At 58.2% G+C, this 24,400-nt stretch overlaps 1 protein-coding gene across 1 annotated transcript in view; it reads left to right on the top strand.

Annotated features, from left to right (window-relative positions):
* Window positions 1–24,400, top strand: part of TMEM132C (transmembrane protein 132C) — a 125,008-nt gene that overhangs the window by 67,819 nt on the left and 32,789 nt on the right. Inside the window, exon 3 of the mRNA XM_058656632.1 lies at window positions 19,588–19,734. Coding sequence (XP_058512615.1) covers window positions 19,588–19,734 — 147 coding nt within the window. The remainder of the gene's footprint in view (window positions 1–19,587; window positions 19,735–24,400) is intronic.

The raw sequence follows: 24,400 nt of genomic DNA, 5'->3' as shown, positions 1-24,400 counted from the left end.
TGCCAGGCTCCTTGGTCACTGAGGAGCTTACAGACAGCGCGTGCCCACATTGTGTCCCCTTGACAGGCACTGCCTGGCGGATCCCCAAGGGCTGCACATCAGCTCTCAGCTGCCCGTCTCCTCCAGAGGCGGCCTTGCCCTCGTCCCCCTGCTGGCCACTTGCCAGTTCCCTCTGGGACGTGTCAGAGCCTCATGGGCCACAGTCCTTTTCAATTACAGTCTTCAGGATTACTCAGTGAGATCCAACGTTCTACATGAAATGAATCCAAGTTTTTTATGTATTAATTTTGGAGACTTGCTTGGCTACCCTCTCCAAGAGAGGCAGGCTCCTTATGCAGATAGCTCACTACTCTGCAGATAATCTGAGTGACAGGAGCCAGAGGAGCATGTCCACTCCCAAGATGTCTAGTCAACAGGGAACTGGAGTTTTCAATCAAGGCAATTAAGACAAAGAAATGGAAGGGCACCCATATTGGAAAGCAGGGAGGAAGACTTGACATGAAGAATAAAAGCTTTTAAATTTCATTAAAGTATCAAAATAATGTGAGCACCTAGGGATGAATTTATCGAAGCAAGTGCAAGGTTGTGCTTTGAAAACCACGGAGCGGTGTTGGGAGGCGTGACGCACGCCTTGAGCAGATGGGAAGACCGGGCCCTGTTAATGGACTGTCCTCAAGGCTCTCGCAGTTCCTGTCATAGCCCTACTGCCACTTTGGCAGAAATGCCGGGGGCCCAGCAGAACCAAAACAAGGTTGAAGAAGACCTGAGCTGCACAGCAGCCGTAAGCAGCTCCTTCGGCATGGGCCAGGCTCGAGTTCAAGGCAGAGCCGTCGGAGGTGTGCTTGCCCATCCCCACGGCCTCGCTCACAACTCCGAAGGCACACCTAGAAGAGCAGGCCTCGGTGAGGCATGCTGCAGGAACTTGACAAGCTGGGCCTTTGAAGAGCTCTGTGAAGAACGTGGCCATCCAGCCCTCAGAACAGGAGGGAATATTGATGAAAAATCATCTAATATGCATCAGGAATATGGAAAGACAAATCAATTTTAAAATAGGCCAAGATGAAGTGGGTGTTTAGCCTGGCATTTATGATACCATAAAGATGTGCGTGTTCCGTGTTGGGTGCGCAGGTTGGAGGCCTGCCCTGGGCTGCACGCTCAACTTCCTGCCCATGCAGATCTCTGGGGTTTGAGCCTGGATGGCTCCCTGTCATCCGCCTAGGAGCCTGGATGGAGTTCCGCTTCCTGGTTCTGGCTTGGCCCTTGTCTGGCCACTGTGGACGTTCAGGAAGTGAACGAATGGGTGGGAGAGCTTGGGAGCACTCTCTCTCCTCCCCTTCCTGTCTGACTCTCAGATGTTGTTTTTAAATGGGCAAAGGATGTCAGTACAAATCTCTCCAAAGAAGAAAGGAGGCATCATTAGTTGTGATGGCAGTGCAAATCAAGGGCCCAGTGAGATGCCACTTCCCGTAGCCAGAAGACAGCAATGTTGGCACGGGGCTGAAGGAGCTGCGGGACTCCCACACTGATGGAAGGAGTGTAGAATGCTGGCGGTGCGTTGGCAAAGCGGGCTGGTGCCTCGGAATTCAGTCAGCTGGCTCGTGACTCCCGGCCGCGGACCCAAGAGCACTGAGCATGCGTTGCCGAGGCAGGGCTTCACGGGAACGCCCTGTCCGCGGAAGCACCCAGCCGTCCATCCCCAGGCAGCGGCCAGTGGATGTGCTGTGGCCACACCGTGGGTATTGCTGCCCGGCTGCAGGAAGGCACCCAACTGCGAGTCCTGCTGTGGCACCAGGGAGCCTTGGAGACCCGTCCCAGACACAGAACTGCCGTGCGACTCGGCACCTTCCTTCCTCAAAAATTCATTTCCAGAGTCCTTTCCACGTCGTGGGATTCCAGGAAGAAAACACTTGTTTCTTGCTTTCTTTTTTTTTTTTTTTCTTTTTTTATGGAGAGGAGGAGAGACAGAAAGATCTTCCATCCGTTGATTCACTCCCGTAGCAGCTGCCATGGCCGGAGCTGCACTGATCCAAAGCCAGGGGCCAGGAGTCTCTTCTGGATCTCCCGTGCATGTGCAGGGTCCCAAAGCTTTAGACCGTCCTCGACTGCTTTCCCAGGCCACAAGCAGGGAGCTGATGGGGAACGGGGCCGCCAGGATTAGAACCGGAGCCTGTATGAGATCCCAGCACATACTAGGCAAGGACTTTTGCCACTAGGCTATCACACTGGCCTTGTTTCTGTTTCAAGGCCGGCACGGTGGCTTACAGACTAAGCCCCTTTCTTGCACCGCCAGCATCCTGTATGGGCACTGGTTCGTGTCCCAGGTGCTCCACTTCTGATCCAGCTCCCCGTACCTGTGTGGGAGATCCTGAAGAAGAGCCTGGCTCCTGGCTTCACCTCGGCTCAGCTCCAGCCACGGCAGCCATTTGGGGAGTGAACCAGCAATGGAAATCTTGCTTGCCCTCTCTTCTCTGTAACTCTGCATTTAAAATAAAAGTAAATGGATCTCTAAAATACATTTGCCGTTTTAGAAGCCGGCGCTGTGGCACAGTGAGTCGCACCAGTTCTCGTATGCCTGCACGGCATCCCGGAGCCTCGGCTTGAGCCTTTAGCTGTGCTGCCTCTCATCTGGCTTCCTCCTGGTGCACTTGGGAGGGCCGTGGAAGATGGCCCCCACAGGGGAAACCAGGAGGGAGTCTCAGGTTCCGGGCTTCCCCCGATGCAGCCCTGGAGTGAAGCAGAGTGTGACATCCTGGGTACCGCCCTCGGACAGCGGGAGGCAGCAGGTCTGGGCAGGACCCTGAGCAGCTCCCAGGAGGCCGAGCTGCTGCCTGCACCGTGGACTCCTCTTATGGACAGTGTGTTTAATAAAGGCCACTACGCTTGTGGCCACGTGCTGGGTATTTGCAGATGAGATGAAGTGACACAGGTGTGCAACCATGGTGGAGAGCTAGGTGCCACACTGAATTCACAGCCACTTGCCAGCCCTTGTGCTTGAATGTGTAAGTGACAAGGCTGTCTGCTCGTTAGGACCGTCCAGTGAGGTGTGAGGGCTGGAAAACTTCCTTGAAGGGTGTCAGCTGGCACGGGGGTGGCGGAGGGCAGGGCCCCGCAGAGAGCCAGGACCACAAGCCTGGGAAAACTGCAGTGGCACTCGGGCTGGGTGGGCGACAAGCACTCCAGAGGGACCTGTGGGCCTCGCTCACTCAGCCTGGTGGCCAGAGTACCACAGCAGAGGTGGCACCCTCTGTCACCCAGAAGGGAGCTGCAGTCAGATGGTGGACTGTCCACCCTGGGAGTTGTAGGGCCAGCTCATGTCCACCTGCTGCTGCGTCGGCTGCATGTGGGGCACAGAACGCTCAGAAGGGTGTTAGCACCTGGCCTGCCATGGGAACAGGTAACCAGGAGTAAACTTGCCCTCCACAGAGATCAGAACAGCCCCAAGGACCACGCCTCACCTTGGCACCGGGCGAGGATGCTGCCCTGTCTTCTTGAATAGGAACCACTCTTTGATGGAACTTTCCATCTGCCGTGCTCTGCCATCTTCCTCGCTCAGTCCCACTTAACCAGTCACAGAGCATTTCAGGAGGCCGTGGATAATAGCTCTGCCATTACCTCGAGCATTGTTGAAACATGAAGGGTAAAATGTGTCTCATTATTCGGGTTTTCAGAAATGATGGCCCCTCGCCAGAATGGTCCCATTAACTCGTGAGGCCTCACTTTAGATGTCCTCTGCTTTAAATAATCATTTCTTTGAGAGCCGGTGAAGAAAGGTTGAAGGCTATCTTTGGCCTGCGTGAGACGGAGGGCCTCGCCTCTGTAGGTGCCTCAGCCACGAGGAGGCTTGGAGCTCCTCTCTGCAGAGCTTGAGGTAGAATCTGCAGAATCAAGGACGTCCTCCCTGGAACCGCCGCCGTGACAGATGGGAAACGCAGGCAGGCACTGGGCGGGAGCTGCGAGGCTTGCTTGGCTCTTCCTGCCAAGCTCGGTAGCCGTCATTTTCCAACAGTAGGTCACCTCCTGACTTACGTCCATGTCTGGCCACAAACTGGAGGCCAGGCCACACTCTCCTCCCCTCCAGTCCTCGTCTGGGCTGCGTGTCAGCATCGTCTTGATTTGGTTTCCCCAAACAGCAGAAGAAACAGCAGCAGCTAATGTTTCTGGTGTTTACCACGTGCTTCCGTATCCGGCCATTTCAGTCCCTCTTCAGTATCAAGAGGAGCGAGACTGAAGTGTCTCAGTCAAGAGCAAACAGCAAGTGAAGGCCAGTGCTAGCCACGAGGCCTGGCCTGCTGGGGCTGTCTCCTGCCGTGGGGCATGTCACCCCCAACACAACAGCCATGCAGTTGGCACCTTGTTGCTTGTTTTGGTAAGGGCAGGGTTATAGCTCCAGCCATACTGATGGACAGGGGCTGCTGCTGGAACTGGCTGGAGCTGGCTGGAGCTGGTTGGAGCTGGTGTGGAGCTGGTGTGGAGCTGGCTGGAGCTGGTGTGGAACTGGCTGGAGCTGGTGTAGAACCGGCTAGAGCTGGCTGGAGCTGGTTGGAGCTGGCTGGAGCTGGCTGGAGCTGGTGTGGAGTGTGCTAGAACTGGCTGGAGCTGGCTAGAGCTGGTTGGAGCTGGCTGGAGCTGGTGTGGAGCTGGCTAGAGCTGGCTGGAGCTGGCTGGAGCTGGTGTGGAGTGTGCTAGAACTGGCTGGAGCTGGCTAGAGCTGGTTGGAGCTGGCTGGAGCTGGTGTGGAGCTGGCTAGAGCTGGTTGGAGCTGGCTGGAGCTGGTTGGAGCTGGCTGGAGCTGGTGTGGAGCGTGCTAGAGCTGGTTGGAGCTGGCTGGAGCTGGTTAGAGCTGGTTGGAGCTGGCTGGTTGGAGCTGGCTGGAGCTGGTGTGGAGCTGGCTAGAGCTGGTTGGAGCTGGCTGGAGCTGGTGTGGAGCTGGCTGGAGCTGGTGTGGAGCTGGTTGGAGCTGGCTGGAGCTGGTTGGAGCTGGCTGGAGCTGGTGTGGAGCGTGCTAGAGCTGGTTGGAGCTGGCTGGAGCTGGTGTGGAGCTGGTTGGAGCTGGTTGGAGCTGGCTGGAGCTGGTGTGGAACGTGCTAGAGCTGGTTGGAGCTGGCTGGAGCTGGTGTGGAGCTGGCTGGAGCTGGTGTGGAGCTGGTGTGGAGCTGGTTGGAGCTGGTTGGAGCTGGCTGGAGCTGGTGTGGAGCTGGCTGGAGCTGGTTGGAGCTGGTTGGAGCTGGCTGGAGCTGGTGTGGAGCTGGCTGGAGCTTGCTGGAGCTGGTGTGGAGCTGGCTGGAGCTGGCTGGAGCTGGCTGGAGCTGGCTGGAGCTGGCTGGAGTGCTCGTGGGAAGCCACGCTGCTAATGGGAAGCTCCTAGCTCCAGGGCAAGGGCCTGAAAGGAGCAAACAAGATGCTGAGTGCCTCTCTTGGCCTTGCCCTGCACAGCACACACCATGCTTGTTGGCTAAGAGTCCTGGCTCCAAGAAATGGATGTGTGTTGTAAGAAAAGGGCCGGCAAAGCCACGTCCCTAGAAGAGGTACAGCGGGAGTCACTCTGTCTGGCACAAGTCCCATGTCCATTGGCTGGGGCTGCCATAACCCATGCTGCATGCTGGCCCAGACGATGGGCTCACGCCCTCCCTGCCTGAGGGCTAGAGCCTGAGATGGAGCAGAGGCAGGGCCCGTGTCTGGGGCTGGAGCCTGAGATGGGGCAGAGGCAGGGCCCATGTCCGGGGATGGAGCCTGAGATGGGGCAGAGGCAGGGCCCGTGTCTGGGGCTGGAGCCTGAGATGGGGCAGAGGCAGGGCCCGTGGCTGGGGCGGCCTCCCCCAGGGGCTGCGATGACTACGATCCTGCTGCGTCTTTGTGGGGCCCTTGCTCCTAGTGTGTGTGCCGAGAGTGTAGTCCCTGGAGTGTCTTCCCTCTTGGGGACGCTGTCCACTGAGTTGCCGCCTACTCCCTGTAAGCCACAGTCCATGCGGGATCAGACATCCCTGTGGGGCAGCAGCCCGCGCGATAGAAAGGAAAGGAAGAGAGGAGGCCATGGGTGTGTGTGCCACCTTCACCATCTGCCACCTGGGTAAGGAAGGGGCAGCCCCCAGTTGCGTTAGGGTCCTTGTGTCCTCCCATCCCCTGGCTCGGGAGATGCCAGCCAGGGGCCTCGGTGCACAAGCACAAGAAGCCTCCTGGCGCTTGGAAAAGCACACACGGGGCTTGCTCGCATGGAGAGTGGTGCCTCGCAGATCTGGGAAACTCACACTTAGCACAACCAGTCACAGGGGTTGGGGGCTCCCACGTTCCCCCACACCACCTCCCAGCCTCCTGCTCAGATCCACATCCTGGGGCATCCCCGTGCCCAGCCTGCCCTCGGCTAGGGAGATCGCCTTCACAGGTGGCTTCATTTTTCTCACGTGTCCCCGGAGGACATGGGATCCAGGTAACTGAGCAGCAGGCTGTGCAGGGGTCAGAGCCTGTCTGAGCCGTGCCTGCTGCCTCATCTCCCAGCTGTGTCGAGAGCCAGCGCCTGCGCGGCCTGGTGCCTGCCTGACACCTAGGGGCCCTGGGTGGTGCTCAGCCCCGCTGAGGCCCCAGCAGCTGTTCCCTGCCTGGCCCGCAGCAGCCTCACCTGCCTTCCTGGCCACCGGGGACCGCTGTTGGGATGAAGGAGCCAGCCGTTGGAGCTGCCCTCCTAGAAGATAGCTGAGGAGTGGGGCGAGAGGAGCTGGGAGGGGCCAGGCCTTGTGTGATGGGGTTCTTGGAATTTCTACCCAGGGTGCCTCCTGGGAGAGTGGACCGCATGCTGTGGGTGTGCTGTGGGGCTGACAAGAGTGTGCGGGGTCTGGGAGCCACTTGTCTGTTTCCTCAGTCGGCAGGGGTAGTGAGGCTCAGTCCAGGGCAGGGACAGCAGCCTGCAATGTCCTCAGGGACCAAGCGGGCCCCTGTCTTCTTCCTGCACCCCGTGGTGTGTGGCTGCACCTGTCTGGCGAGCAGGAAGGGTCCAGGCACTGATGGCGTTGGACATGGCCTCAGACTGAAGGTTGCAGGCCGGCTTTGCAGCAGGGAGGAGTTGCTGTTGTTTTGTGAGGAACTGGCTGCAAGGCCTGCTTCACCGCCACACTGGCCAGCGTCTCTGGGTGTCTCCTGCGGGGGCCGTCCTGACGTCCTGACGTCCTGTCGCCCTGCCTGCTGTCAGCATGCTGGCTCGTCGTCTGGAAGGCTCTTTGCCCATTTCTGGCATTGCCAGCCTGCGTTGGCAGCTCGTGGCAGTTGCTCTGGTTTCTGTGACTTCCATCCGTGGACAGCAGCCTGATGAGCCTCAGCTTCTGTTAGGTTGCCAGCAGAAGAGAATGGGCCAGAATGCTCTCACTGCCTGCAGGTCCACCCTGATTGGCATCAAAGGGGAGTGGCCAGTTCATGTGTGCTGAGATGGGGAGAGCCGTGGCCGGGCGTGCAGGTCTGAGGGGAGAGCCGTGGCGGGGCGTGCAGGTCTGAGGGGAGAGCTGTGGCGGGGCGTGCAGGTCTCAGGGGAGAGCTGTGGCGGGGCGTGCAGGTCTGAGGGGAGAGCCGTGGCGGGGCATGCAGGTCTCAGGGGAGAGCCGTGGCGGGCGTGCAGGTCTGAGGGGAGAGCCGTGGCCGGGTGTCCCTCCCTGGCCCAGCAGCTGACACAGGAGGCCTTGCTCTGAGCCCTTCGTGACTCCTTTGCACCTAGGAGCCTGCCCGTGACCCTGCACTGTGTCCCTGGGCCATCGTGTGTCCACTCTGTGTTGCACTTCCGCTTCCCCCAGAAGACTCCCTCTGCCCGAGAAGGCTGTGGGTGGCTGCATGCCCTGGCACAGCGGGTGTGCAGGGCTGGCCCTGGCCCCTGAGTTTGGACTCAGGGCTGTTTGTGGTTTGCAGTTGGATGCGGGCAGGGAGAGTGCTGGGGTCTGGCCAGGCTGGAGCCCTGCCTGCAGGAAGCCCCCCACCCCCAGCAGCTGCTGTGAGGACCTGGGCGAGCGCCTTCCCAAAGTCACGCTCTCGTGGCCCTAGCCTGCTGAGCTCACGGTGGGGAATGAGGCGTCAGCTGCCGCAGAGCTGGGGCAGAGAATGGCCGCATGCTGATGCCCTTTGCGCTCAGGGGGCTTCCCCAACCACCATTCACTTGGCAGCAAACTCGCGGAGAGCCACCGTGGGTACAGCTGTGACACAGCCGGGCACAGAGTCGGCCGTCCGAGGGAAGGGGAGTGTGGGGCAACTCTCCGGCCGCTCCCCATGTACCCGTGGGCCTTTTGTAGCTTTGTGGCACCCGATCAGGCCTGGGGGTCTGCACTCTTCGCGGAAGTAGATGCTGGGGTATGAGTGGCCACCCACAGGGCTAGCCTCAGCCCACAGCCCCTCAGGTCGAGCTGACCCTGACTCACCCAGCATCCCCGTCGTAAGTCACGGCATTGGTGGGGCACAGGGCCCTGCTCCATGTAACCCTGCGGCTGGCTGGCTGGCCCTGGTTCTGGGCAGACAAAGGCACGGCATTCCGCAGGCTTGGAGACTGTCTCCCAGGAGCCTGTGGGTCAGGGCATCTGACCCTGGACACACTGGCTGCGTGCTTTCTCCCCAGGCCACCTGGTGCGTGGCTCCTCTTTCTCACACCCTTACAGGGCTGCTGGGTAGAATTTGGGGTCTGCCCTGTGAGCCGCTAGAGTCCCCCACAACCTCCAGACCACTGGATTCTTTTTAATACAGGCCATTGTCTTTTAAATCATAAAGAACAGCTCCAAGAAATCTGACTGTGCCAAGGAGACAAAGCGAAGCCTTCCCCGCCCCTGCTCCCTGCCTGTGCCCGTTTGTTTCACGGCCTCCTGCAGCACCTGGCAGCTGTGAGCATCTGCATTAGTGCCCTGCGCCTCCTTAGTGCCCTGCGCCTCCTTGATTTTTCTTTCTGGCAGTATTTTCTCTTGCCTCCCTCCTTGCCTCACCCTGACGCCCTGTCTGGTTCCTTTCCCATGGATGAGGCCTGCACTGTCCTCCAGGTCCATGCATCCTGTTGGCTGAGTCTCCCCACGGCTACATAGTACTCCACCGGGTGGAGCTCCTGGGACGTGGCCAGCCTGTGTTTGGTCACTTGGGTGTTTCCTCAATGCAAGCTGGTGAAAAGCAGGCTGGGAGAGCATGCCGCAGGGCACGCTGCAGCGGAGGCCCCTGCCTGCACATCACTGTAACTGTGCAGGGTGCAGCCTGCGGGTCACCTGCACGGGGGCACCAGTGCCGCATCCGAGCACAGACACCATGTTGGAGTGGGTGGGCCTCGCAGGATTTCCCTGCAGGCTCTGAGAAGGTCTCTCCCTGACGGCCTGGTGGGCTTTGCTGATGCTCAGGGTGATATGTGCTCCTGTTCTGAAAAGTCAGAAGTTGAGACACACACGTATGAATGGCCAGGTGGATGGGTGAATAGCAGGTGTCACAGAATGCCCTTGGCAAAACCTGTGGGTGCTCACTGGACAATTCAAACTTCTGTTTGTATTGGACATTGGTGCAGTAAATTTAAAGGCCGTGGGCTTCGGCTCAGACTTTGAAGAGGTCACTGAGTTTGCCGGGCTTTCCCACAGCGGCTGTGTCCTGCCCTGAGCGAAGACAACTTCATGCAGACGTTGGACCCAGGACTTTAGATGAGCTGGGGGCAGAGTTGTATTCTTGGTGGAACTTGCTCAGCAAAGCATCGTGCAAGGCCAGGAGGAATGGCCCTGACAGACAGAAGAGCAGCAGCTGCGAAGGAGCCCGTCCCCAAGCTGGGGCGAGAGCCATGAGCCAGGGACTCCCACAATACATCGCAGCGAAGTTCCAGCAAGGAACATTGAAATTCAGGTGCCGCAACTCCTCCTGCTCTGGGGAAAGCTCAGACGGGCTCCAGGCTTTTCTGTTTTATTGGAATCGACGTTTAATGTGGCACAAACAAATGTGCGCTGAAGGAGCGAGGCCCAGCCCTGCTCTTTCTGGCCGCTTGCAGGATCAAGCTTCTATTTTCTGGGCCACTGATTTATTTTGCAGAAAATGAAATAATGTGCTGACAATTAATGAGATCGAAATGGAAAGTGGCTGGCATATACTCCAGGAGCGTCGTGTGTTGGTGCAGGCTTGTTTTACAATTAAGGTACGAATCTCACCAGCGATGGCTTGCACAGGGAGGAGGTGCCCGTGCAGCACCTGCCACCGCACCGTTTGGAGGCTTGGGGTCTCCACTCTTACAAACTACAGCTGCCTGAGTTCAGATGGACCCCAGTCCCTTGGAGCTCAGACTGGGCCTGATTCTGTGGTTGTCGTCCTCAGCCTACAGTCCTGCGATTCAAGGATTTACAGAAAAGCTAGTATGAGATTTTAAATACGCAAGCTTTACCTGGAGTTAGCTTCTGCCAGCTTTGGGAAATAGTACCTGCCAAAGTCGTGTTTGTTTAGCTCTCAAAGCTTCAATCTAAGTCACTACGTCACCCCCTTGATTGATGTGTGGGTGTTTGTGCATGTGTGTGGGGTGTGTACATGTGTGTATGCGTGCATGTGTGTATGTGTAGGGTGTGTATGTGTATGTAATGCAGTAGACCTCCCTCTCACCTGTGCACCTGCTGTCTCCCTGTGTAATGACGTCACCTCTCACCTGTGCACCTGCTGTCTCCCTGTGTAATGACGTCACCTCTCACCTGTGCACCTGCTGTCTCCCTGTGTAATGACCTCCCTCTCACCTGTGCACCTGCTGTCTCCCTGTGTAATGACGTCACCTCTCACCTGTGCACCTGCTGTCTCCCTGTGTAATGACGTCACCTCTCACCTGTGCACCTGCTGTCTCCCTGTGTAATGACGTCACCTCTCACCTGTGCACCTGCTGTCTCCCTGTGTAATGACGTCACCTCTCACCTGTGCACCTGCTGTCTCCCTGTGTAATGACCTCCCTCTCACCTGTGCACCTGCTGTCTCCCTGTGTAATGACGTCACCTCTCACCTGTGCACCTGCTGTCTCCCTGTGTAATGACCTCCCTCTCACCTGTGCACCTGCTGTCTCCCTGTGTAATGACCTCCCTCTCACCTGTGCACCTGCTGTCTCCCTGTGTAATGACGTCACCTCTCACCTGTGCACCTGCTGTCTCCCTGTGTAATGACCTCCCTCTCACCTGTGCACCTGCTGTCTCCCTGTGTAATGACGTCACCTCTCACCTGTGCACCTGCTGTCTCCCTGTGAGTGTGGCACACTGCAGGTCTCTTCACTCAGCCTTTGCATGCCCTAGCTCCTCGGTCACCCACGTTACGTACTTTGCCTGCTGTGTAATGGGGGAGGCCAAATTCTGAGAGCTGAAATGAAGAGACCCTCTCCCACCTTCATTCCACGCAGCCCTCCTGCGTTGCTGGTGCTGTCACGGTGAACACGACACTGTATCAAGCTGGGAGATGAAGCTGAATACGTTAGCTTTGGGTTCCTGTACATCATCTGCATCTGGAGCGTACTCTGGCTTTTTTCTCAGGCACTGGCCAACTGGACATTGCTACAGAGAACGGGCTCAGGAGACCTTCAGTAGGATGCGGGCATGGATTAGTGCTGTCTGCTCTGGTCAAGGATGATGGAGGAGCCGAGGAGAGCTCCACCACTGAGTGGGCGAGGAGGTGTGAGTGCTGCACCCCTGGCGTGGCTAGTGCCAGGCTCACCAATACTGGGAGGGCTTCACTGTTCTCCCCTCCCCTCCTCCACCCTGACCTGCTTACCTTCCCCTCAGCGCCCCAGTGTGGCTGCTGTATCCCTGTGCATTGCATCGTCAGGAGAGTTCGACCCCAGGGGAGCAGTTCTTCCAGGGGTCGGAAGGCCCTGTGGACCATGGGCCTCCTTGACTGCTGGATCTCTCCGGGACATTGCTGAAGCAAGCACTGTGAGTCTGTGTCCTTGTAGCGAGGATCACCGTACCCACACTAACATCCTAACCCTCTAGCCGTGTTCTGTGGATTACACAGCGCAGTGTGGTGTGGGTTCAGGGCTGTCCGGGTCAGACGTGGGAGATGGCTGGCTGGCCTTGTGCACCGAGAGGCTGCAGGCTGCCCTGAGCATGAGACACAACACACAGGGCCTCAGCATTGTGGAGTCGGCACTCCGCTGTTTTCTTTAGCTTGCCACATCCACGTGGAATTTCAGAATCGTGACATTTGGGGCAAATATCCGTATGAACGGCTTCTCTTCCAGGATCATTTGCATAACTACGCAGGTGCAGATCCCTGCAGAAACTGCCACTCAGGCCTGTCTCATTGTCCCACCCCACAGCTGAATGTGCTGGGCCTGGTCAGCTGAGCTGAGCAGAGCCTCACACTGCCTGTGCCATGGTGACAGCTTTCTGCACCAAAAGGGGGACACCTTGGTGTGACACATGGCTGCACCTTGGGGAGCCGCTCTGCACTGCACGCCATCTCAGCACACGGGCTGCGTGATCCCCGGGGCTGTTCTCAGCCCCGCGTAGCATCTTGTCATAACAATTAGCAATGCACACAGCACGCAGGGGCAGCTGCACCTCGCTCCAGCTTGGCCTGCAGAGGCCTGCAGGGACTCAGCCAGCACGCACTTCTGCCTTAATAAGCACACGTGGTGTCTGGAGCTGCTCATGGCTGAGGCAGACTGGTCCCAGGCTCCTCTGAGGAGCCTTTCCAGGCTACCAGGCCCCTGCCCAGCAGACACGGCGCTCCGCCTTTGCGCCCTCGAGCCTCCCACACGCCTGCTTCCCCTAGGAGCAGTTTGCAGTTTTGTTTCCTCTTTGCCTTTGGGTTTACAGGATTTGGGTTATGGTGCTCAGCTGCCGTCTCCAGGGTTGGGAAAATTTGGGGGTTGCTTGTTTCTGATTTGAGGAGCGGAGAAAGCAACACAACTCCTGAAGTTTTAGGGTTTGTTTTCTGTTGTTGTTGTTGTTGTTTTTCATTTTATTTGAAAGGCAGAGAGGCAGATAAATAGTGAGCTCCGATCCTGGCCCACTCCTCAGATGGCCACGATAGCCACGGCTGGGCCAGGCTGAAGCCAGGAGCCGAAAATTCAGCTCAGATCTCCATGCGCGCTGCAGGGACCGCACACGGGCCGTCACAGCTCAGATCTCCATGTGCACTGCAGGGACCGCACACGGGCCGTCACAGCTCAGTTCTCCATGAGAACAGTAAAGAATGGGGAAGAGGGTTACCACACAGGGGCATTTCTGAGGCGTCTCAGGAAGGGCAATGCAAACATGAATTCAGTTTGCTAAAAACAACTCTTCAATCCATGCAGTTTATTCTCAGTACACATTTCCCAAGAACTTTCAGAAGACTCCTACCAGGTGGGTGAGCTCCCTGTGGTGACATTGGAGAGGGTGCGGATGACCTCCCCATTGGAGAGGGCATTGGCAGGGAGTTAGTCACACTGGCTGTGCCGTAGCCTCACTGCCCGCTCAGTGTCAGAGCCACATGAGCCGGCCCCTCTGCCCTCTGGCCTTCTGTGGGGAGCCCTTCCCTGCTGGTTCTAGCCCTGCGTCACTCCCACGCAGGCTCTGGTTCGTGGTCTTGTAGGCGATCTCTTTCATTTTTACCAAGAATACAATTCTACCCTAGAAAGCAAACTCTAGGTGGAATTCATCAAGCAGAAGCCACAAACAGCCATTTGCGAGTTGGAGGGAACCAATCTACTCATTCTCATCTCACAGTCAGATGAGGCTGTCAGATGGTGAGGCCTTTGGCAGCAGCGTCCTTCAGAACCAGCTTTGGCATGAATAGTTTCTGTGTTGTCAGTATGTTCTCCTAAAGAAACGACAGAATCGCCTTTGGTACTGTGAGGGCTCTCTGTGAACACAGGATCTTGGGCTGGAAATGCCACTACTCACCCAGAGCCAAGGAGGTCTTGCTAGGGCTGCCCTGGTCCACCCCTCCCCGGGTCCCTTCTCCAGTGTTTCTGCTCTACAGCACTGTGACTGCCTGGCCTGCAAGGAGCCCCCAGGACAGCTGGTGACGTGGGTCACTGACCAGGAGGAGCAGCTGCAGGTGCTCTTTGTGAGAACATCGAAGGGTGAACCACGAGTGGCTTCACTTGAGTCTCTCTTGCCGATGGTGCCTTCCCACTCCCCATCCTGGTGACGGTGGTCTCAGGGCCAAGAGATGTAAATTGGGAGTCTTGTGGTGGGTTTCAGGAGCCATGTGCTTGAAGAAGTCCTTAACCACCTTCCACTACCCCAATCATCCATGCATCCATCTACCCATCCTTCCGTCTATCCTTCCATCCATCCATCCATCATCTATCCATCCATCCTTCCGTCCATCATCTATCCATCCAACCTTCCATCCATCCAACAACCTGTCTGTCCATCCATCCATCTCTCTGTGTCACAGATTTTCGTCTTCCTTTGGAATTTTAGAAGGATGAGATAGTTGGAGTTCTGTCAACTCTTTTGAGACCTTGGGTAAACAAGCAGGAACCCATGAAGAAGACATGGGCCCAGCCTCCCCCACCTCATTACATCATGTTCTTTGACATGGATGTCTGTTTCTTAAGCTGCTCTTGAACTGACTTTTCAAAGCCCATGGCACCACTGAACAATAGCATCGGTGCTCAGATGTGCTCTACGGATGAAACCCAGCAAGTGGCCTAACTGTTGAGCATATCTTCTCAGGGACGCGTAATGTCTTACTCTGCAAGAACACCAAGCCCTCTGCCTTGTTCACCAACTGTAGGTGACATAACCTCCCTGGGATAAGGGGGAGGTTCCTCCTATGGCTGAGCTCTCAGCCTTGGGATCCACGGAGCCTCTGAAGAAATCCCAGCAGCTCCTGGGTGGCCTAAGGTGCAGAGAGGGTGTGGGAGGCATGTCACCAAGGGCAGCCTCACACCAGGGACCCCTAAAGCTCATGTCCTAGAAGTTAGCAATCCAGAAGGCAGGCTTGCTTCTTCAGCCTCCATAGGCTGTCCACTGGGCAGAAACCAGACCCTCAAAAACCCTGACCACTCCTGGGAGCAGAGTGACCCTACATGCAAGCATTCAGATCAAGGGTTCAGGTAAGGTTAGGTGATGGTTGAAGGGTGATGCCAGCTATGGGGGCCCCTGAGGGAAGGGCAGTCCAGGGGAATGCAGGAACAGAGCTCGGAGGAGGGAGGACAGAGGGTGTGGGTGGCAGAAGGGAGTGGTTGTGGACAGAAGGGTGTGGGTGGCAGAGGAGGGACCGGGACAGAGGGTGGAACAGTGGACAGAGCAGGATGTGCCCAGCATGTGGCAGGGGCCATGCCTCCTCTGGGCTCCCTTTCGGTGGGTGTGCTGTCATAGCTCAGGAAGGAGCTGGGACAGGGCAGTGCTCCTGAACCGCACCTGACGTGGCAGGAACGGGAGAAGGAGCAGTTGTGGGGCCTCCCCAACCCAGAGCCCAGTGGGGGTGTCCTGCTGCTTATTGGTCATTACCTAGTACTTTCACTTCCTTGGGGGCAAGCAAGTGCTATGAAAGACACAGGCCCTGCAGGGCGTGTTAGTGGGTCAGCCTTATCAAATATTGATGGACCAGCTGCCCGGAAGCCCTCTTCTTCCTGCTGCGGCCCCATAGGGCCTGGTTGTGCAGCAGCACTCAGGGAGGCCGTGGACTCTTGAAGGTGCTTATGGAGCCATTACACACAGACGGGTGGGCTCTTGTGGCCAGTTTGGTTTTATTATTTATAGCTTCCTTTGCGCCAGTGGCTCGTGTCGAAAGAGCAGTCAGCCTGTCAGGTTGGCTGTGTGTGTGTGTGTGTGTGTGTGTGTGTGTGTGTGTGCATTTTCATAGGCACTAGTCACCCCTCTTGATTTCCCTCCCACGACAGGAGAGTACCGCCCGTGTCTCCATAGAGTGAAGCCAGCCTTGCCCGTTGACTGCAGTCCCTTTCCTGGTGGGCAGTGTAGGCGAGTTGCCCTTACTTGGAGCCGGATGCCAAATGTCAGCCGCGGCGACCACTCCCGCTCTACATGAGCGTGAACTCCTCTCCGCCATTCTGTTTCTTTAGTGTCACCTGTTCACACGGTGGGAGGAGGATGGAACCTACTCGCTGCAGGTGTCAGGAGGTCTCGAAAGAATGACACACGGGAAACCCTTGGCAGGGAGCCTGACTGGTGTTGACCTGCGGACAGGAACTGTTGTCTGCTATTGTCTTTCCTGGACATTCACACAGCATGGCACAACCCTGAGTCTAGGCTCCTTCCTTGCCTGGTGGAGTAGATCTGGAACATTCCATTCTGCCTCCCCATCGGCAGACTGTCAGTCTTCCTGACACGAAGGGACGCTGTCCTCCCGGTCTCTGTGGCAAGGAACAGGAGCTGGCCTCCTGTTTGCTCACTCTCCCATGGGTGAATGAACACTGCGCCAGGGCACACTCCGACACACTGAGATCACAGAAGTGCTTGCCATGGTTGGGATGGCGGCATTGGCCTCAGGGCAGCCAGTGCCAGAGTGTGCCAGGGGTATGTCAAAGTGCTTCCCGTGAGTCAAGTGGGTCTGCCTTGCAGACCTGTGCTGCTCTGTGCACTTGACATTGGTGCAGGCTTTCGCAGCCTCAGAACCAGCTTTGAGCAACACCTGGGGCCAGAGCCCTGGAAGGTGGATGCTGTCTTGTTGCTTGTGGGATGCTTAGCACCCCAGCCTCTTCCCACTAAATGCCAAAATGACTTCTGGCCCAGACTACCAAAAACTGTGTCTAGACATGGCCAGACGCCCCAGGACTGGGAGCACCTGCCCAGACAACAGAATGGGGCCCCTGCAGGTGCCCTCCGTCGGAGCCCTTTGTGTTCAGATCTGATGGACAGATGTCCTAGCTCGGGAGTGGCTCCATGAAGCGGCAGCTACCCTGTGGGACTTCATCTCAGGGCTCAAAGTTCACGGTGCTTTTTGATTATTTCCAGAGTCGTGCCTGGGCTCTCAACCATTCCAAAGGAGTGTCCAGGCAGGCGCGTGCTGCCCACTGGGCATGCATCTCATGAATAGTTTAGACCGAGGTATTGGAGCACATGCTGATGCCATCTGGACGCAGGGCACCGCGGTGCGACGGCGAACACTGAGCACGCCCTGGCCTGGCTGTGCCCCGCCCCGACCACATCCCCAGATCCAACAGTGAACACAGGGCAGGTGCGGAGTAGACTCCACAGAGGTTGAAAATCAGACCCAGCCTGTGGCTCTTCCGTAGGACGAATGGCTGTGCGTCTCTGGCATCAGTCGTGATGGGGAGGGTCTTGTGGACAGAATAACACAGACGGGACAAAGCCGTTGGTGTGTACACAGCTTGGCCGGACCGTGCTGTTCCCCACCACATACAGGACTTTCTTTGAGGTAGTTAGACGTTGTTCTTATAGTAAATTGTCGTTTGTTGGGTGTGGGGGCTACGAAATGGTCACGCGTTAGAAGTTCTCCCACTTGCCCTCACAGACAGTTGGCCAGACTCCACTGGAGCCGGAGGAGAAGCGGTTCTCGAGCGTTGTGGTTTTCAGAGGTCGGCCCCAAGAGCAGCAGCTCAGCCCTGAGAGCAGAGGTCAGGAAGCCACTGCTGGGGTGGGCTGGCAGGCCACAGGGCTGCTGGCCGGAGACTGGAGTGGAACCCAGCTGGGGACCCCAGGAACGGGCACTCCCAGTGTACCCTGCAGGCCTTGTCGCTGGCTCTTGCCTCCTACCACTGGAGAAATCCTACACAAAGCTGCATTGAGGACGGAAGGTCTGTGGCTTTGACCCGTGTCATGGGGGTGAGACAGGGCGGGCTTGCTCCTGTTGAAGATCCCTGAACACATCTACGTCTGTCCCGCCAGCGAGCCCATCTCGGTGTGTGTTTGGGAAACAGGTTTATTTCCATGTTGCGAAGATAGCTGTTTGTAAAATAGCTTCTCGAAAGTAACAGAAGGGGGAGGGTATTTTACTTAAACAAATACTGTCAAAGGAGTAATGTCACGGGGTGTGTGTAGGGAACCCGATACCTTGGCTGCACCTGGGGAATCCAGGGGGACCCTTGGCCCAAATCTGGTCCCCAAAGAGCACCCAGTCAGCCTAGAGGGCCGTGGTGACCACAGTGACCTGGGGAAACTGGCAGCAAGAACCACAGCTGTACTGCCTTCATCGGCTTAGCACCTGGTCCCAGGGCAGGGCTGCATTCTTGGGGGGCCTCCTGCTGTCACTCCGCGAGCCGTCAGTAGTGGGGGGGGTGGGACGTCAGTAGTGGGAGGAGTGTGGCTGGACGTACACCAGAGCCTCACTCGGTGGAAGGACTGCTGACCATGCGACTCATGTCCGGGGACACCCCTGCTTACGCTGCTAGTGGCCGAAGTGCCGTCCACGCAGCCCGCTCACGGCCTCGTGCCGTCCACGCAGCCCGCTCACGGCCTCGTGCCGTCCACGCAGCCCCCTCACGGCCTCGTGCCGTCCATGCAGCCCCCTCACGGCCTCGTGCCGTCCACGCAGCCCGCTCACGGCCTCGTGCCGTCCACGCAGCCCCCTCACGGCCTCGTGCCGTCCACGCAGGATGCTCACAGCCTCGTGTCATCCATGCAGCCTTGTGTGGAGTTCTGCAATCAGCAGTTTTGTGGTGGTGGCCACCCTGTCACCCCCTTCACACAGGGGCACAGTGAGCCCCCGAGGTTGCACAGCTGAGGAGTAACCCAGAACTCAGTCCAGGACCCTGGGTAGGGGTCTGTCGCCAGCCTGCATGGGAAGTTGAATGTGCAGTCGCGCGGGCTGGCCTGTCCTGCATCCCTCCTGTCCACCCACCAAGTGACAGTACCCTCCACCGAGGCGCCACCAAAGACATCGCCACACCTTGCCAGATGTCCCTCTAAGAAATGACGAGTGAGAATGGCACGTTCAGGCCTGGGCACCCTGCTCCACTTTGCTGCCCAGCTCTTGGTGGGGAGGCGGCAGGCTGTGATGTCGAGCACCCCTGTCATTCCCCTCGGAACTGGACATGGTTCTGTGGGCCCCTCGTCTACGGCAGGTCCCCCGGGGTCAGCTCGGCACCGTCTGGCACACTTAGAAATGTGTGTCACTGACGTGGAAAACGTGGGAGAATATTCACCTGGGCTGGCAGCCCCTTGGGAGCCCCACAGGGCTGGCGCACCTGTGAGTGACCCCACGGGGCTGGCGCACCTGCGAGTGACCCCACGGGCTGGCGCACCTGCGAGTGACCCCACGGGGCTGGCGCACCTGCGAGTGACCCCACGGGCTGGCGCACCTGCGAGTGACCCCACAGGGGCTGGCGCACCTGCGAGTGACCCCACGGGGCTGGCGCACCTGCGAGTGACCCCACAGGGGCTGGCGCACCTGCGAGTGACCCCACGGGGCTGGCGCACCTGCGAGTGACCCCACGGGCTGGCGCACCTGCGAGTGACCCCACAGGGGCTGGCGCACCTGCGAGTGACCCCACAGGGGCTGGCGCACCTGCGAGTGACCCCACAGGGGCTGGCGCACCTGCGAGTGACCCCACAGGGGCTGGCGCACCTGCGAGTGACCCCACAGGGGCTGGCGCACCTGCGAGTGACCCCGCGGGCTGGCGCACCTGCGAGTGACCCCACGGGCTGGCGCACCTGCGAGTGACCCCACAGGGGCTGGCGCACCCTCAGAAGGCCTAGTCTCTGACCCATGCTCTTCTCATCCCCACAGAGCCAAGGTGAAGAAGGGAGTGAAGATCCTGAGCGCCCAGAGCAGCGAGCCGCAGCACTGGGACGTCAAGCAGGAGGTGGGCTCCGGGGGCAAGCACACCTCCACCACTGTGACGTGCCAGCGCCTGGCCCGGGCCACACACAACAGGTAAGCGACACTGCCTGCACCTGTACCTGATCCTCTTGCCCATCGGGCCTCGCTGGGATTACAGTCACAACCGCTCTCCGAGCCATGACACCACCCTGCACCCCATCACGGAGGTCGGGGGCGCTCCACTGAGCCACAGCAGGGCAGGGACCTGGAGCTGGGCTTCGGGGCTGCTCAGGGCCAGCTGTGGGGCCCACTCACATGTGCCTGCGCTGCCTGGGCTGGGGGCTCTGCCCTCCGTAGACTAGCTGAGGCTGCCTGCTTACGAAGGCTTGCTTGTGAACGTTAGTCCTCAGTGAGCGGCGATCTGGGAGAGCAGGTGCCGACTGTCAGCGCAGGAGCCGGAAGGCCTGAGAAGCGGGCGGGAGGCACTGTCCTGGACGTGCTGTGCTGAGATTCCGGTTAGGACAGCAGTGCACACTCTGAATCCCCTAGCACCCAAGGAAGCCTTGTGCCAGCCTGCCCACTCACCTGCCAGTGTGGGGGCACGTTTCCCTGGTGCCGACGAGCTCCGGTGACAGCCATCGCGTGGGAGTGCTGTCACAGCTGCTGCTTTGCTCCGTGTGGGGCCATGTCTGCGGCGTCCTGATGCTCCGCCACGTGACTTCACCCGGTGTAGACAGCCGTACACACTTGTGATGTTTGTGTGGCTTTCCAGTTCTGCCCTTGCCCGGCGCGGGGAGATGAACTCCCTCCCCAGCGTCTCCTGCTTGAGACGACTTCTCCAAGTCAGGAAGTGCCGTTGTCCCGGGCTCTTGACGCACACTGGCAGCGTGTTTCCTGAGGGCTCCTGCAGGGGGTTGTGGACATGTGTTCTGGGCATGTTCCAAAGTTGCCACAAAGGAAAGCGTTCTGTCGAAGGCCCTGATGTTTTCCTGGCAGAAACTCGCCGCCCTCGGGCCCTACTTTCCTGTAGAACCACAATGTCACCTGGCTAGTAAGAGGTTTAGGAAGCAGTCTCTAGGCCCAGTGCACCAGGCACTGTGGACAAGCAAATACTTGCTTCGGAAGACCCTGCTGCCGTCGTGGCCTGACCAGCGTCAGCGGGAGCGTCCGAGCGCTGTGATGGTGTTCGCTGGTGAGTGAGTGCGCGGGGAGCCCTGGGAGCTCAAGGTTAGCAGGGGGTGGGCCCAAGCTCCTGGACTCCCAGTCCTTTGGAGAAGGTGTCAGTAAGGAAACACGTGTGTCCAGGAACATTCGTCTGTGTTCCGTAAGTGCTGTGGGAGGGCTGTGGGGCTCCACAACAGGACGGTATAGGCTAGGGTTCAGCTGCCGGGCGGTGGGGCCTTTTCCTGCCGTGTTGAGGGGTGGAGGGGGACCGCAGAGCCAGGGAAGGCCGGGCTCTTGCCGTTCTTCTCAGGACCGGCCAGGCAGCCCTCGCTGGTGTGACCAGCTTGGCCCCGGCAAAGGAACGCCCAGGGCTGCGGGGGGAGAGCCGCGGAAGTTCTCCTTTCCCTAAAACTGCTGAGAAGCCACTGAAGGGTGTTAGGTGGGGTGCGGGCATGATCTCACTGGCAGGTGCATAGGAAGCTGACTGGGGGCTGTCTGGGAGGAGCCCTGGAGGCCCGGAGGCCACAGGCAGCAGGTGGGCTGCTGGGGTGGGCCCACACACGGCCGGGGGCTGCCACTTTGCTGGATTTTCTGAATTGTTTATTTGAAAAGCAGAGGAATCCCCCATCCCCAGAGGTCTGCAGTAGCGGGGGCTGGGCGAGACCAAAGCAGGAGCCGGGAGCTCAATGCGCATCTCCCGTGTGGGTGGCAGGGACTGGGCAGCAGCTCCCGTGTGGATGGCAGGGCCTGGGCACTTGAGCCGGTCCCTGCTGTCCCCCTGGCACAGGTGGGTGGGAAGCTGGATCTGGGAGCAGAGGCGGGACTTGAACCCACGACTGCCTTGTCCACTGTGTCAAATGAACACCCCCATGGAGCTACATCCTACCTGCCATGCTGTCTTCCTCAAACCCTGGGCACCAACTGGCATCTCCCCTTTTCTCTGTCCCCTCCATTCCCGTGTCGATTGGCACCAGAAGTTCTGAAGAGGCACCTAAACCCTCCATGTGGGCCGCATGGTTGAGGGTTCGTTGTTGTTCAGAAGAAAGCATTGCAACACCTGCGTGCATGGAAGCCAAAGCCATGGCAAGGGGCCGCCCTTCACATGCAGGGATGACTGTAACAGCCTTCGATTGGTGCCCAAGGCCTCTCGCTCACGCTCAGCTCCAGGCTGGCAGGGTGCCCCGCAAGCCTCCCTCCCCTAGCTAACCTGAGAACTCTTCCCAAATCCTGCGTCACGTTAATTCTTCATAAGTGGCCCTTATTATTCTGGGCTTGTTCCCTCTCAAATGCAGTATTTTTCTCACCAGTGCTGTGTAAACTAGGCCAGCTAAACGGCAAAGACACCTCATCCATCATGCCTTTAATTTTCCACCTTGGGAAGAAGCACCGAAGCTTGAGCTAAGGATAAAAGCAAGTCACTTCCATTGCTCACCGACTCTCTGGGCCGAGGACACTCTATTCCTCACTCAGGCACGCCGCTGCCCAGAAACGCAGGATTGGGAGGGCCGGGTCGGAGATGGCGAACCCGGCATTACAGGTGGGCCTCACTTGCCCTTCTGTGCCTCTGTTTGAGTCCCTATGGCCACACCCTTGTGCAGAGGCCCCTGGGACCACCTCATTGCTCCGGCACCCCCAGAAGTTGCTATGATCAACACACCGCCTTGTGACTCACCAGCACCCTGAACTTGTACCTGTAGGGATGGACCCAAGGAATCCGCCTCTTCCTTTGCGACTCAGGACTCACAGTCAGGCATGTCACCATCTACTGGGCAGAACACACACGGCCACAGCCCAGCTGCAAGGATCGGGCGTGACGTCTTCCTGCCTCCTTGGTCACCTCTGGCGGAGGAGCCTGATGGAAGACGGGGCCGGTGGAACCGTGTTCCGTCTGAATGTTGAACAAAGCCAGAGCCAGCCCTCGGAGGAGGGGAACACGCAGGTCCACCCACAGCCCGTGGCTTCCAGGTCACTGCTGGGAGGCCACTGATGGGAGGTGAGGGCTTAGCATGGCCGGTCTCTGTCCGTGGCGCTGCAGTCAGCAGGGCACCCAGACACACTTGAATACTTAAGGCGACTCTCGCCTCAAGCCAGTTTCTGTTTGCTCCTCAGGTTGGGGATATAGTCCCCAGGTTTTTGCGTTTGCACAGCAGCCGCCGTCTGCTGGCCAGGCTGTATCCTTCTGACGTGCCCAATCCTGGAAAAACTTAGAATTCTCACCTATAAAATAAGGATATTCTCAGATTTTGCAGGGACGAGAAGTGATTTCAAATGTGAAGCAAGCAAAGCGTGCTTGTGGTAGGGTAAATGCTGCCTCCTGTCGTGGCTCATCCTGACTGACAAAGCAGAAGATTCCAGGGACTGGGCGGCTCTCACAGCAGCTCCTGCTCGCTTCTGGGCCATGAACTCCGTGTGGGAGATGCAGGCGGGCTCTTCCTCTGTAAGGTTGTCTCATTCAAGGCTGGAATCTTGCTGTGTCCACCTCAGCCACGGGGTCGTGGATGGTGTGAGCACAGCTCTGTTGCCAGGAGCTGAGTCTTCTCTGTGCACAGCAGCCCCCTCCCTCTGTGCCTGCTCCGTGAGATGCCCCGTCTCTCAGATCTTTGTCCCCTTCTCGGTAGTCAAGTGGGAGAGCTGTGGCCTCCTCTTGTCACACAGACACTGATGTCCTGTCGTCTTGCGGGGAGGCTCACTTGTGAGCCCCTCTTAGGGAGTTCATCTTACTTCATCGGAGGATCCGTCCACAGGTTCATTAGCTTGGAACTGCTGGCTGAGTTTCCAACCCTGAACTGCCCCACCTGCCATGTGTGCCGCAGGAGGGGAGGTCAGTTGTACTTGAGAAGCGTGAGGAAGCCCTGCGTCCCACAGCCTGCAGACCCCCTGGGCTCTTCTCTTAGCGGTAACTGACATTGAGGAAGTGAGGCCCACACAGGTGGGCAGCAGGCCATTCTCCCCACAGCCTGCTGCCAGGACCAGGCCCCCAGCCTGTTGCTCCAGGGTCGTCCATCCTTCCTGGGGGCCCCGAGGCAGGCAGATGGGGAACAGCCTGCAGAGCCAGCTGCAGTACCTGTGGCCTTGGCGTCTTCCACTCAGCGTCACGTGTCCCGGCTCAGGCACTGACCTGGGCTGTGCATGCACGCTTCATTCTCTCGTGAAACAAACAACACACCTCCCACCCGGTGCCCACTCCCCCCACGACACTTCCCTGTGCGTTCTGGCATGAGGGCTGTGGGACCAGAACCCTGGTGCTGGGACGGGGTCTGTTCAAACAACAGTGGAGTCACAACTCACATGTCAGAAATGGTAATCAATAATGATAATCAGACTGCCTGTGAAATGTCATGTCCGATCAAAGGAGGGCGGCAAGTTTACCTTGCGGCTTCGTGGGGAGGCGACGCGACCTAAAGAAATGGGGAACAGGGCTCTCTTTGGGCAACTGACAAAGTTTATTTCCAGGGTTTTATACATTTCATGAAACAATAGTTCAAACGTAACTCAGAATTAGGTCATACCTAAGAACAGAGTACAAAGAAGCTAACAAGACAACTTAGAGTTACTGCAACAGGGGATAGATGGAGTGCTGTCCGCCCTTGATGGACTAGACAGAGCACAGATGTCC

Source organism: Ochotona princeps, chromosome 29, assembly GCF_030435755.1.
Source record: "Ochotona princeps isolate mOchPri1 chromosome 29, mOchPri1.hap1, whole genome shotgun sequence".
NCBI classification, from domain to species: domain Eukaryota; kingdom Metazoa; phylum Chordata; class Mammalia; order Lagomorpha; family Ochotonidae; genus Ochotona; species Ochotona princeps.
Note: the sequence above shows the minus strand (reverse complement) of the source record. Positions and strands in the feature narration are given on the sequence as shown.